At 42.8% G+C, this 12,817-nt stretch overlaps 1 protein-coding gene across 1 annotated transcript in view; it reads right to left on the bottom strand.

The window, feature by feature from the left end:
- PAPSS2 (3'-phosphoadenosine 5'-phosphosulfate synthase 2) overlaps positions 1 to 12,817 on the bottom strand; it is a 73,013-nt gene that overhangs the window by 9,741 nt on the left and 50,455 nt on the right. The window contains exons 4-8 of the mRNA XM_037047279.1: positions 12,208 to 12,346; positions 11,544 to 11,662; positions 11,284 to 11,397; positions 9,109 to 9,220; positions 113 to 318 (exon numbers count right to left, since the gene is read on the bottom strand). Of these exons, the coding sequence (XP_036903174.1) occupies positions 113 to 318; positions 9,109 to 9,220; positions 11,284 to 11,397; positions 11,544 to 11,662; positions 12,208 to 12,346 (690 nt within the window). The remainder of the gene's footprint in view (positions 1 to 112; positions 319 to 9,108; positions 9,221 to 11,283; positions 11,398 to 11,543; positions 11,663 to 12,207; positions 12,347 to 12,817) is intronic.

The raw sequence follows: 12,817 nt of genomic DNA, 5'->3' as shown, positions 1-12,817 counted from the left end.
CTTCCATCTAACCCCAGTTTTTCTAAGTCCTTCATGAAAGAATCGAAAAGAACTATTTTTGTCCCAACTTGGAAGAGATCAAGGAAACCTTTCCAAAGGGTTGGCAACTTACTTTGATGTGGGGATGTTTGGCGCACGTGGTCCCCCACACACGGGAGCACCGCTCCTCTTTCCTATGTTCATAGAATTCAGGGTCCCGCAAGATAGCCACCCGCCGTCCACTGTGCGTGAGGACAACCTTGCTGCACCCTTCCAGCCGCGTTTTATCATCTGCAGAGACTGGCAGCACAATGGGAACACTCAGGTTGATCACTCCGTCTGTAGAAAGAGCCACATGGTGGGTAAATATGGGATACAGAGTGTGCTGTCCTGTAGGGGTGACGCAGATGTGCACAGTGTCCCTTCCAAACAGTCCCTGCAGTAGGCACCGAGACCTAAATGTAGCACGTTTGGGTAGCCTGCACCAGTTTCCTGAGAGTCTGTGATGAGAAGTGCTTGAAGGGGATGGGGTGTTTGTGAAAAACCGGCTGAGTTTCATTCAAGTCATGGGGGTTTCCTCCGTAAGTCAGGTGGCCAGCCAGGGGCATCGCCCTTCCGGGCTTCCTTCTTGTTTTTAAAAATATTTTATTTATTTATTTTTAGAGAGAGGGGAAGGGAAGGAGAAAGAGTAGGAGAGAAACATCAGTGTGTCATTGCTTCTCGTGTATCCCCTACTGGGACTTGGCCTGCAAGCCAGGCATGTGCCCTGACTGGGAATCGAACTGATGACCCTTTGCTTCACAGGCCCGTGCTCAATCCACTGAGCTACACCAGCCAGGGCTGGGCTCCCTTCTTAAAGTTTGGTCCTGACTTCAATGTACTAGGAAGCTCAGTCTTTAAGATCCCAATTAAACAAAGTAAAGGTTATTAAACCAAACCAATCCAAAAACCTCCAGTCCTTCTTGGAAACGACCCTTGGGACACCGTTGGCAAGTCTCTTATGATCTGCAAGTCTCTAGTTGCACTGCTAACAAATTGAATTGAAAAAGAAAAAAACCCAGGCAATATAACCAAGCAGCCCTCTTGTTGTTGTTTGTTTACTGTGGTGCAGGTATAGCATCACCTTGAAATGTTTTTGGAAAGACGTAAGCTGGGGATCCTGAGTCTTATTAGCTCAACCACAGCGAGAAGCATCCGTCAGGAAAACAGGGCGGAGTAAAAGCCGACAAAACATTGAGTGGCTCCGGCTCAGGCACTTTCCCTGGAGAGGGAGCATCTTTCACCTTTACGCTGAATCTCTTACTTTGAAAGGTATCTGAGGAAACCGATGTTCTGGCTTCTTAGCACACCACACAGCAAACTGGAAGGTGTGGAATGTGGTGTTCGGGAAGTTCATTTTCGAGGGCAAGAAGTGTTAAATGATAGCTTGACCATAGAGGAAAACACTGGAAAACTATTTAAAAACAGACAGAAACTGTGATCATTAATTTTATGTGTCAACATAAAATTACGTGTCACAGTAACCAGGTGTTTGGTCAAACATTATTCTGGATTTCAAACATTTCTCTGAAGGCATTTTAAGATGAGATTAACAGTTAAGTCAGTCAACTCTGAGTAGAGCATATTATCTTCCACGACGTGGTGGCCTTCATCCACTCAGCTGAAGGCTTTCATAGAAAATGTCTGACTTCCCAGGAAGCAGAGGGAATTCTGCCAGCAGACTGCCTTTTTTATTTTTTTATTGGCTTTATTGGGGTGACATTGGTTAATAAAATTATATAGGTTTCAGGTGTACAATTTGGTTACACAGACTGCCTTTGGACTTGAACTGTGACTCTTCCCTGGGTCTATTGCCCGTCAGCCTACTCTGAAGATTTCGGACTTGTTAAGCCTCTGCAATTGCCTGAATCAATTCCTTGAAAGAAAGAAGGAAAGAAAGAAATCTCTTTTTCTCTCTCTGTTCTTTTATCCTTCCCTTCCTCTCTCTCTGTCCTGTTTTTCTAAAAAAAAACAAAAAACACGTTAATATGGTAACTGAAAACACAGACTCGTGAGGGCTCCTTCAGTGCTGGGCCCACAGCCCCACCCGCTCCCCAGTCCTCAGGGCCCCGGCAGCAGCGACATCGGAGCTCAGCTCCGTGACAGGAATAAGGAATAACAAACGAGGGTGGGGTCAGCTTTTAAAGTTTCCTTTTCTTAAAAATAAGTGAATAGCAAGTTATTTGGTTTTTTTAGAGAACATTTTTAAGCTGTTTCTAGATAAAATGGGTAAATGGTGTAGTTGTTTTTTAGTTTTGGGCTTAAAAGGATGCAGTTTGGCACCCTGGGACATCTAGTTTTTTTAATGGAGCCAGATAATTAATGTAAAAAAATCACACAACTGCCTTCCCCTTCTGTAACGACACCCTAACCATCTAACAATACCTCAGGTGTACTTACAGGTAAGAAAATGGAGTTACTAAAGAACATTAGGGAGGTTTCTGGGGAGTTTCCAAGTTTAAGACTCAGAAGGAAATGAAAGGAAGATGAATAGAGAAAATATTGAACTCCGGAGAGAAGAAATGCAGTTACTTCTGGATTTGAGGAATGTACCACAAATTAATGAAATATTTTCAACCTAATTTTCAGAATCCAACATTTGGAATGCCTCCAATAGAATGAAAGATCTGAGACCTGAGTTCTGTTTTGGGGGCAAAACACCCTCTCCACTAGCTATAAAGCCGAAGTCTCCAGGCTTCTCACTTACACCTTTGAAGTTCTCTTTAGCAGTTCCTAGGACACAAAGAATGTCACCACATAGAGACAGCAACTGCCAGAAGTAAAGAAACCCTATCATAAAACCCTGGAACCTGCTCTGGGAGCCCTTATAAGCCAAGAAGAGACATTGTGCACCGAAAGTAATGGGTTTCGTCATTCAAATGACTCCTTTGTTTCAAAGTTCATAGGCAACAGAGCAGGCCAAGTCCTGTGCAGAGAACACGAAACTCAGGTGTTCTTCTTTGGCTACCTGTGTCCCTCACTTTCTCTGCTCAATTTCCTCATTTGAAAACTGGTACAATAAATAATATGTATTTCCCTGGGTTGCTGGCAGGAAGCACACTGTAAAGCCTTGTTTCAGGTTTATGTTGAAAGGTAATTAAACCAATTGTATAGGCTCCTCGAGAAAAAAAGAGAGAGAGGTTAACAACATCTTCAAGGCTACTGATGATCTAGTTAGAAACCATATTTTCTGCCCTGCCCTCAGTGGATTGAGCACAGGCCTGTGAACCAAAGGATCGCGGTTCGATTCCCAGTCAGGGCACAGGCCTGGGTTGCAGGCCAGTTCCCAACAGGGGACACACAAGAGGCAACCATACATTGATATTTCTCTCCCTCTCTCCTTCCCTTACCCTCTTAAGATAAATAAATAAAATCTTAAGAAAAAAAGAAACCATATTATCTGTCGATTGTGGATTACTGACCACACTGCTTGTTAAGAGCGACCCGACCAAAATAAAGTTAAGCAAAATGCAAAGCAAGAGGAGGGCAGGATGCTGGAGGAAGCCTAGCTCTGCCTGCAGCACACTCGTGGTGGTGTCTTCCCTCAATTATTCTGGGCTGAGATCCAAGGAATATTCTGCTTTCTTGTTGTAGCCACTTCCTTCAGTGCCACCGGGTTCCTGCCCAGTGCAGCCTGTGACCCACCTTTGTCTTGGCCTTCGATGGAAATCCAAGCCAAGGAGCCAGCACTTCCTGATGAGAGGGTTAGGGCAGGAGAGCTAAGCTGTGGGGTGTGGAGGAAAGAAGTTCTACAGAATAATATTGCCACCTGTAGCTACATCTCTGCACAGGTATACACAGATTTCCTGCAGTATCCTTATTTTTATCTTTATTACTTTTCTGATACAAAACATATCCAACAACTTAACTCTCTGTGGAAACATTTTCCATAGCTTTACACACTGACTCGGGCTTTTAGCCTTTTCCCACCTTGTACTTCAGGTGGGAACTGCCTAGGTTGTTTTATTGCAATGTATCTCATTTTAGAAAAGAGTATTGTGGTTTTTTAGCCACAGTTAGTCCAACACATCACTTCATGTTCAAGTGAAAAATTTTGCTTTTGCTTTAAATAATTTCCAAGTCTTTTGTTTTAACCTCTTAGATACACTTACTAGCTGTTTGTAGAAAAGAAACTAAAGTACTTTTTATTACTTATCTTGGCTTTTTAAGGAAAAGACCAACAATGGAGAAATCAATACCAAAGATAAATGATCTCTTCAGAATTTAAGCTTTTCATCCTGGGGCAGCGCAGAAGTTCACAGTCACGGCGAGTACGTGTTTATTCTCTCAGTTCTGTAACTGTCAGTCATCACAGCTCTGCATTAAATTCATGCATCACCGCACACCACAAACAAGTACATGACGCACAACCCACCCAGGTGCATCCACTTTAAACTGCACCTAAAATCGATTTGTCTTCCTGCAATTGAAAGTGTTTAATAAATGCTATGGAAAAAAAATTCCAGATTTGTGAAAATACCCAAAGACCAACACCCAGGAGAAGTAAGTGGTGGAGAACATCATAAGCTTTTTAAAATCTCAGGAACAAAATGTGCAACAATGTAGAAACAAGTTTACTTTTGTTAGCCAAATACAACATTATAAACAACAGCTGCATCTGATCCAGAAATTTCCTGTTATTTGGACTCCAGTCAACTGAAGAATGCAGTATTATTCTATTATAACTGGTTGGATCATAAACTGTTAGCAAGTCTGACTAGTTCCTTTCGATTTGTTTTAGTTAGGTTTCAACCGTTTTTTACTTAATATAAAATATCTACTTATAATAACTGAAGTACCCCTTTCCAAGGGGTACTTGGAAAGTTAAAGTACATACCAGAAAGGTCCATGTCTAGAAAAATGCAGACACAATTAAGAAACATGTTTTAGCACTCTAACAAAATAATCTTAAAGCAATGTCAAGGAACAGATTCCTACTTGAAAAGTTCACACACACAACAAACATTCTGAGCTCTTTGCTATTCTTATTTTAGAAAACAGAATATACAAGAGCAAAAACCTGGTGAACGCAGATTTGTACTGAACATTATTCAATACAATCCAAAAGCATTATTTCAGATGATTATATGTTTTAAAAATAATTTTCATATACGTCAATGGCTCCTCCAACTTTGGAATGAAGTCGTCTCTTGCACCTCTGTGATGGTATAAGTATTACAAACAGTCCCAAACCAGGCTTTGGGGGAAGATTCAGAAACAAACTTCTCTAGAACATCTTAGAACCCTAGCTGTTTAGAAGACGTGAGAATATGCTCAGTAGAATAAGCACAAATGCTGGGGCCCAGGTAACCTGTGTTGGAATCGAGACGTCACACGAGTTATCTAACTCTCCTTTCCTCATACGCACATCTTCACAGTGGTGTTGCACAGACCAAGTGTGATGTTCAATGTCACAAGCTACAGTCAGACCACATTAAGTGCGGAATAAATGCTGGCTACAGTATAGAAGGAAAGTCCTCAAGCCTTGCACCGAAAACTCAGAGCCACGGAAGACTTAGCGTTAAATGATCAAGTCTCAGAAAACTGCTATGATATGACCCCCCACCATGGGCTTCCAATCTAGAGCACAGATGGTATATTATCTCTGGTATCTGTTATTGCCTCTGGTATCTTTTTATTAACTGATTTCATAGGAGTTGAGGAGGCTTCCGAAGGGAGTGAGGAATTTTAAATCCTGACTACACCTGGGGTCACATAGGCATATCCAGAGGACTCTGGCTGCAGCAGTCAGTGGTGGAACCAGCAGAGAATTCCCAAGGGGCTGAAAAGGGTCTTGCACAAAGCCCCAGAAATAGGCCCTGTCTGTTGGAAGTGGGTAGAGATTATGAAAACAGCATGACATCTGGTCTTGCCCCACCCCCCACATAGCCCTATTGGCATATACAAAGAGGCGAGAGTACAGATTGCAGAAGTTGTTTCCCTCAATTCTCTAACACTGTGGGGCTCAAGCAACCTAGTAAGAGAGTCCTTCCCACTTGAGAAAAAAGTACGTGAACTGTCACAGCCCTCTGGGTACAAGGACGGTAGTGACTGGAGTGAATGGGCAAGATCTGCACCTCTGTGGGTGCAAGGAGACACTGAGATCCACGTGATAAGTGGCATATGACTGTGGGCCTAACTCTGGAACACAGGGAATACCTCTTGAGAATTCCCACAAACCCTTGGGGGTGGGCTTTGGAAAGAACTGGCATTTCTATGTGAGCAGGGAGGGGTTGGGAACTCGTGAATTCGGTGCTAATGGGAAAGTAACCTCATTTGTATCCTCAGACAGGGGGCTTGGCGGAGGGGCGTGATAAATACCAGGATTACATGGGAAGGGAGAGCAGTAATAAGTGCTTCAACTACCTCATGGTAGTTAAGAACCAAATGAGAAAAAGCAAAGCAACATATTTCGCAAATTGAAGAACACCATAAAATGAAGTTGAAATGGTGTGAGAGGGAGGGCCAGAGATTTTGCTTCAATTGTCTAGATGGATTATGTGTATTAGCTGTTCTTCATCTTTTTGCATCATAAACCCCTTTTAGAATCCATCAAAATCTAGGATGACTTAAAAAACTCCCTCTTATCCCCCTAAAACACAAACAGTTTGCCTACAGCAGGATTTAGTTGTCCCCACAGGCTGAGGTCCTAGATCCCAAGTTAAGAATCCCTGGTTTCTATTATCACTGACCTCTGCAACCACACCCACCTCCCTGGTATTTTTCTTTCAGGAACAAATACTAGTCAAAGGGTACAGTCCTGTGTCTGTAATTCGGTTCTCACTTTCAAGGTGGCTCATGTTTCTTGTGGCCAGAGCTCTGGTTTGTATGCTCATGGTCAACCTCTAGTTCAACGCTGGCTGCTGAGTGATGCAGCTTGTGTTCAGCATATGTTGCAAGTAAGACATTGAGGTAAAGGTCAGCCTATAAATTTCCGTTGTACTAACATCCCTACCTACTAACTGCTATTGGAAAGGATATCTGGAGGGCAGCCGGATGTGGAAAGAGCCCTGGGCCAGCAGTCAGGAGACTCCTGGGCCAGCAGTCAGGAGACTCTGTCTCTAGTCTTGAGTCCCTCACCTACCAGTGGCATGAACTTTTCAGCAAAGTGCTTAACCTGAGGAGAGTTTCCTCATCTGTAAAGTGGGATAAAATAGTTGCCTGTCTTCCAGGGCTTCTATGAGGATCAAATAAAATAATATCTGAGAAAATGCTTTGCAAACAGTGAAGTGTTGTACAGATATGCATTATAATTATTAAGGTAACCTATAAGAAAAATCAAGTGTTTGGGGAATGTGATTTAATCTGAGAGGTGAAGGTCTCAGGTTTGGGGGCATTATCAGCCATAGCTATGAATGGAACAGCTGATCAAAGGCATGAGGGGAGAGGGCCCATTTGACCAGGGCCTTTTCTTGAGCTCTGATTCTGGCTGGAGGCCCCATTCCCCAGGCAGAGACACAGGCCCAGAATGTGAACATCCTTCCCAAGAAAGAACATCTGATTTGATTTTTTTCTCCCTAAAAGCTTCGAGCCCTGCTCAGCATTACACATTCAGGGTGACTCTGCCACCACCTCTCTCGCATATCAGCCGTTCTCCACCGTCTTGGAACAGACAAGTTCCACTTGATAAGCTCAGGCAGTTTGAGGAAGGAAATGATCATAGAAGGGTCCGGAAGCTTTCTGAATAACACATGTTTCTGACCTTGACCAGATCAGTCCTCTAAAAGCCAATTCAGTTTGTGTCCAGAAAGCTGCCTTAATGCTCCCTTGTTTGAGTTTGATGGATGAAGACAATCTAATATACAGGGTCTGGCACAAATAACACCCGTTTCATTATAAAACCTTTTATTACAAAATCACAAGCATGCAATTCTATAACATAATAATACCACACTCAAGCACACTGTCTGACATCTTAGGTGAAATGTTCAAAGTGAAACTATAAATTATTACACCCATGGTATTACCCTACCAACCACATTCAAGCAGGTGTTACTTCTACCGGACCCTGTGTTGCATGTATGGGCATGAATGTTGACACTGTAGCATCCACCAAGAGATTTGGCTGCTGCAGTGATGGCTTACTGAGCGGCCTGGAAGGTGAGTGGTGCCCTGCAGGTCAGCCCCATGTGTGGAGTCAACCGCGTTGTCCAGAGGGTCCCAGCATCTGGCAACAATGCTTCTGACTGTCTGCAGCTGCCTTCTAAGCAGTTCTTCTAAGCACTGTCTGCAGTTGCCTTCTAAGCATTGTCTGCAGCTGCAGTTGCCTTCTAAGCACTGTCTGCAGTTGCCTTCTAAGCATTGTCTGCAGCTGCAGTTGCCTTCTAAGCACTGTCTGCAGCTGCCTTCTAAGCATCCACAGCCAACAAAGGGCTGGAGCAAGTGAAATAGGCCTAACCATCTCTTGGCCTTGTGTGCAAGGAAAACCTTCAGTTCCTTGGTTTTAAATAATTGATCATTAATTGTTTGAGGATAACCAGTAAATTCCTTCCAATAGAAGCTTATATGTCATGGAATCAGACATACCATGAGCAATCTAACTGTTTTCACAATAAGATTTACAAACCAAAGATTGGCATTTTTTTGCTCCTCTGAAGACTCTGAGAAAGATTTTTCTCTTTAATAATAAAGGTAGCAAGAAAGGGAAGTTCTTCCAAGGTGGGTAATGTGTTCTTGAACAAGCTCTGAACCATTTGGAGATGGAAAGTTGACAGAAAAGAGAGGAAATTAGCAAAATCAATGGTCAGAATTGCAGTGTCTAGAAATCCATTGGGTGAATCAATGTTTACTTACACAAGGTAATAACTAAATAATAACTAAATAAAAGAACTAAAGTTCTAACAAGTGAAGTGACTTTTCCAAAGCCAGAAGAGTGTGTGGCAAAAGTAGGTCAGGAACACTAGGACATCTGAGTCCAAAGCAAGTCCCCTTCTCCTGACACCACGGTAGCAGTCCTTCAGCAGTTGTCATGAATGCGCCGATGGAGAAGGAAACAGAAACTGTCATGACTTGGGAAACTTCATTGAATCGGCCAAATAACAACAACTACAAAACAACAATAAAGACAAAGAAACAAAGAGGAACCCATACCGTCTAGCAGGGTGCTGAAGTGCGTAACCTGCAAGTACTCCTTTTCTCGCATAAAACCTTTGAGGGGAGTGGCCCAGCCTTCACTCAAGACTTGGACCCACTGAAGATCCAGCTGCAAAACAGGAAAAGCAGGTGAACATTTCCAGGAGCTCCGTTGTTCAGCCATCTGGCTCCAGGGCAGCCCGTTCTGATTCAGTTGACGGGAGCATGAAAGCAGAACCTTTCACGTTTTTAGTGTTCCCGTATGTGGGGGCCATATAAATTGGAGTCTAGAACTTTTCTACAGGGCAGTGGTGAAAAGATTTCAAATTGAGACAATTTATTTGAACACTTTAGGCAACATCTATCCTTATGGTGTGCAATTGTATTGAACATTCACTGTTCATTCTCAGCCCCCACCAAATTCTGGGTTGGTGACATTTTCTCACCAAAGGTATTACAACAGGGGGACCCCCCCAAAATGGAATTTACTTTTTAAAAATTATGTATTTATGCTTACATGTTTAAACTTCAGTCACCTTCAAAATCTTCTCCATCGGATGCAATACACCTATTGAGACGTTTTTCCACTGCTCAGAACAGTTTTTGAACTCAGTGATTTTGATGCCTTTTAGTGCTTCTGCCATTTTTGTTTCACCTCTTCCGCCTTGGCAAAATGTTTCCCATTAAGGACTTTTTTCATCCAGGGAAACAGACAAACAAAAAATGGTCCTCGGGGCCAGATGGGGTGAATAGGGAGGGTGTCATGTTGTTTTTGCTCAAAAACTGCTGAACACTCAGTGTTGCAGTGTAGACAGGTGTGCTCGTAAACTGCCCATCGCGAAATGGGCACATGCTTTGAAAGAATTTTAAAAAACATTCATTGAAGCCTCTCACAGCCTCTCACAATAACGCCTGCTGGTACACTGATACAGATGGGTTCTTATAACACTCACCTATCAGGGGCAGCCTGTACTCTAGAATATAAATCTGGTTTTGGGGGGGTCCCCCCTTGTCTTTAGTTGACTGGATTGGGCAAACCATTGACTCTAACATAAAATTCCAAAATTCTTAGCATGATACTGAAAGCCCTTCAAGCTCTGGGCCAAGGAGCTTAGCTAGGGATTTCCACCTCTTCCCATTCCCCACTTGGGAGCCTATTCACCAGCAATGCCAGCCAACGGGTAGTCTAAACACACAGATGGTTTCAGGCCTATCCTCCTTCCCACCTGAAAACTCCTATTCATCCTTTAAAACCCAGCTCCTGGGTCACTGCTCTGAAACCTTTCCTATCATCCTTAGGACTAAAAAATATTTATTAGATTATTTGAAGGGTTTTTTTAAACTTAAAGCCTATTTTATTCATGGAACTATGATTTCATAGTGTAATTATAATGATGTTTCTAATCTGCCTGGAACATTGGAACACTCAGATTTTATTTCATAGTCAGGGGTTCTGTATATCAATTTGTGATGACTGATTAGAGTGCAGGGGCTTCATGAGCTGAGGCAGGTTCTCAATTCATTCTGTCTCTTATAAAAATGTCCACGGCTTTAATAGATAATGAAGATATCAATGAAAACATGGTCCACTTGTATGGACCAACTAACATACAAGGCCAAGGCATACTCAGAACAGTCCACTGGGGTTGGGCCTGGATTTCCCAGGCAGTAAAATAAATGTAACTCCCTCAGACTAAAGCTCTCTCCCTCTCTCGTCAGACTGGACACTCCCTGATGACAGGAGAATAGGATTTGCAGAGTGGAAAAAGATTGAGGCATTCATGCCACTTTAGTTCAAGGTTGCTTGTTGTTGTCTCTAAATTCTTTCTCAAAGGCCCAAGAAGCTCTTAAAATCTGGAGAAGCAGTCTGCCAGCAGCTGCCAACATCTCTTGCCTACAGCTTGGCATACCCAAAGGGCTGAAAGCAGTCCTGTAAAACTGTCCTATGGAAATATAGACATCACCTTCCCGGTCTGCCTCTGTACCCAGCAGTGATCACCTGCCCTGCGGCAACTCTTGGTGACAGATTTGATTAGAGAAGAGGTTTTTAAAAATTGACAAAATGAAGCATTTTTCTTTATGAACATTAGATTTCCTTTATTCATACCACCCATATTATTAAGAGCGGTTATAAATGGATTATAGCAACTAATATTAAGCCTAATACCCCTTAGCCAGTCTGCACCCCATTACCTTGGTGATTGACAGTGAAGGGAGAGTTTCAGCCTCGGCTCGGACTTGGTCCAGTTTGTTTTCCGGCACAAAGAGCTCATGGATACCATTGATTACAGTATGGGGTACAATGTTCTGCAATGAGGCAGGATTGGCAACAATTTGAATAAAAACTTAAGAAAGAATGTTTCAGCAAATATATGTTCTTTCATAATCTTATTATGAATTAAATTTTCATAAATTAAAAAAAAAGAAGATGAAAAGATGACCAGTGTACTCACCTGCTCTTGCAGAAGCTCCACTACCTGCTGGACACAGTCACTCACTGAGGACAAGTTGGTTTTAAGCACAAGCTCGGGCATTTCAGGTTTCTCATAATCAGAATCGATGCCTGTAAACCCTGCGAGGCAGATGGGTGAAAATCGCATCTGTGCCGACAGACGCATCTTTTTAAATCAATAAGGCAAAACAGATGTTGGAATAATGTGTTAAACTGAGAATTCGGATTATAACAGAAAAGGCCAACCAGCCATCCTTGACCTCTAGCCGTGCATGAGAACATATACAGCTGTATTTTCAATACAGAAAGCCCCGAATTATCCACAAAATCTGGCTGGCAAAGTCCAAACTCCCTGCGGCTGATTAGAATCAAAAAAGAAGACAAGACTATGGAAAGACTCAGACACACTCCTCCTTCTCACATGCTCACATACACTCATCCATATTAGTTTCCTGAACTTTATCGCTTATTCTTGAAAAATATGAGCCCACATTTTATTAAGCCCATGGACATACTGAAGGTATTATGGTGGGATAGAAACTTGTGTACGCTCTATGCAATTTTGGAAGACAGCTTTTGAAACTCCCAGCAGGTTTATGGGGACAGACAGGAAGGACTAGGGGCCGACATAAGTGGCAACGGTGCTGCTGAGCTGTCTCTCCTACCTTTGATCTCCCCTGCTCGGGCTCGTTTGTACAGGCCTTTTACGTCCCTGCTTTCGCAAACGTTTAGAGGCGCGTCTACAAATATTTCAAAGAACCGCAGTCCAGCTGATTCATGGATTTTTCGGGCATTCTCACGATCCTGGAAAAAAAAGTTATTCTTAAGAATGGAAGAAGTGGCCCTGGTAGGTCACTCAGTCGATTAGGCCCTCCTCCCTACATGCCCAGGTTGTGGGTTTGATCCCCAGTCAGGGCACATACAAGAATCACCCAACGAATGGATAAATGAGTGGAACAACAAATTGTTGTTTCTCTCTCTCTCCCTTCCTCTCACTCTCTAAGACTCAATAAGTAAAATTAAAATAAAAATAAAGAACATAAGAAGAGGTTTCACAATTAAATTCTTCATCAGAAAACACTGTGTCCTCTGATATCTATCGCACAGGCTGCAGATAACAGTGGTGGGTCTGTGCTCTTCAGAGGCGGTAGGAAACTTCTCCTTCAGAGAAACTCCAGAAACCTTGTCCCAGTGTTTAAACACAGCTCTCTCAAGGACTTTCAGAGAAAACCATGGCAGGGGCTCTCTGCTAAAGTTCAGGGTCAGCAACCTGGG

This window comes from Sturnira hondurensis, unplaced genomic scaffold, assembly GCF_014824575.4.
Source record: "Sturnira hondurensis isolate 20B ecotype Veracruz unplaced genomic scaffold, ASM1482457v3 Scaffold0005563, whole genome shotgun sequence".
Lineage (NCBI taxonomy): Eukaryota > Metazoa > Chordata > Mammalia > Chiroptera > Phyllostomidae > Sturnira > Sturnira hondurensis.
The sequence above is the reverse complement of the archived record's forward strand: the minus strand, read 5'-3'. Positions and strand labels throughout refer to the sequence as shown.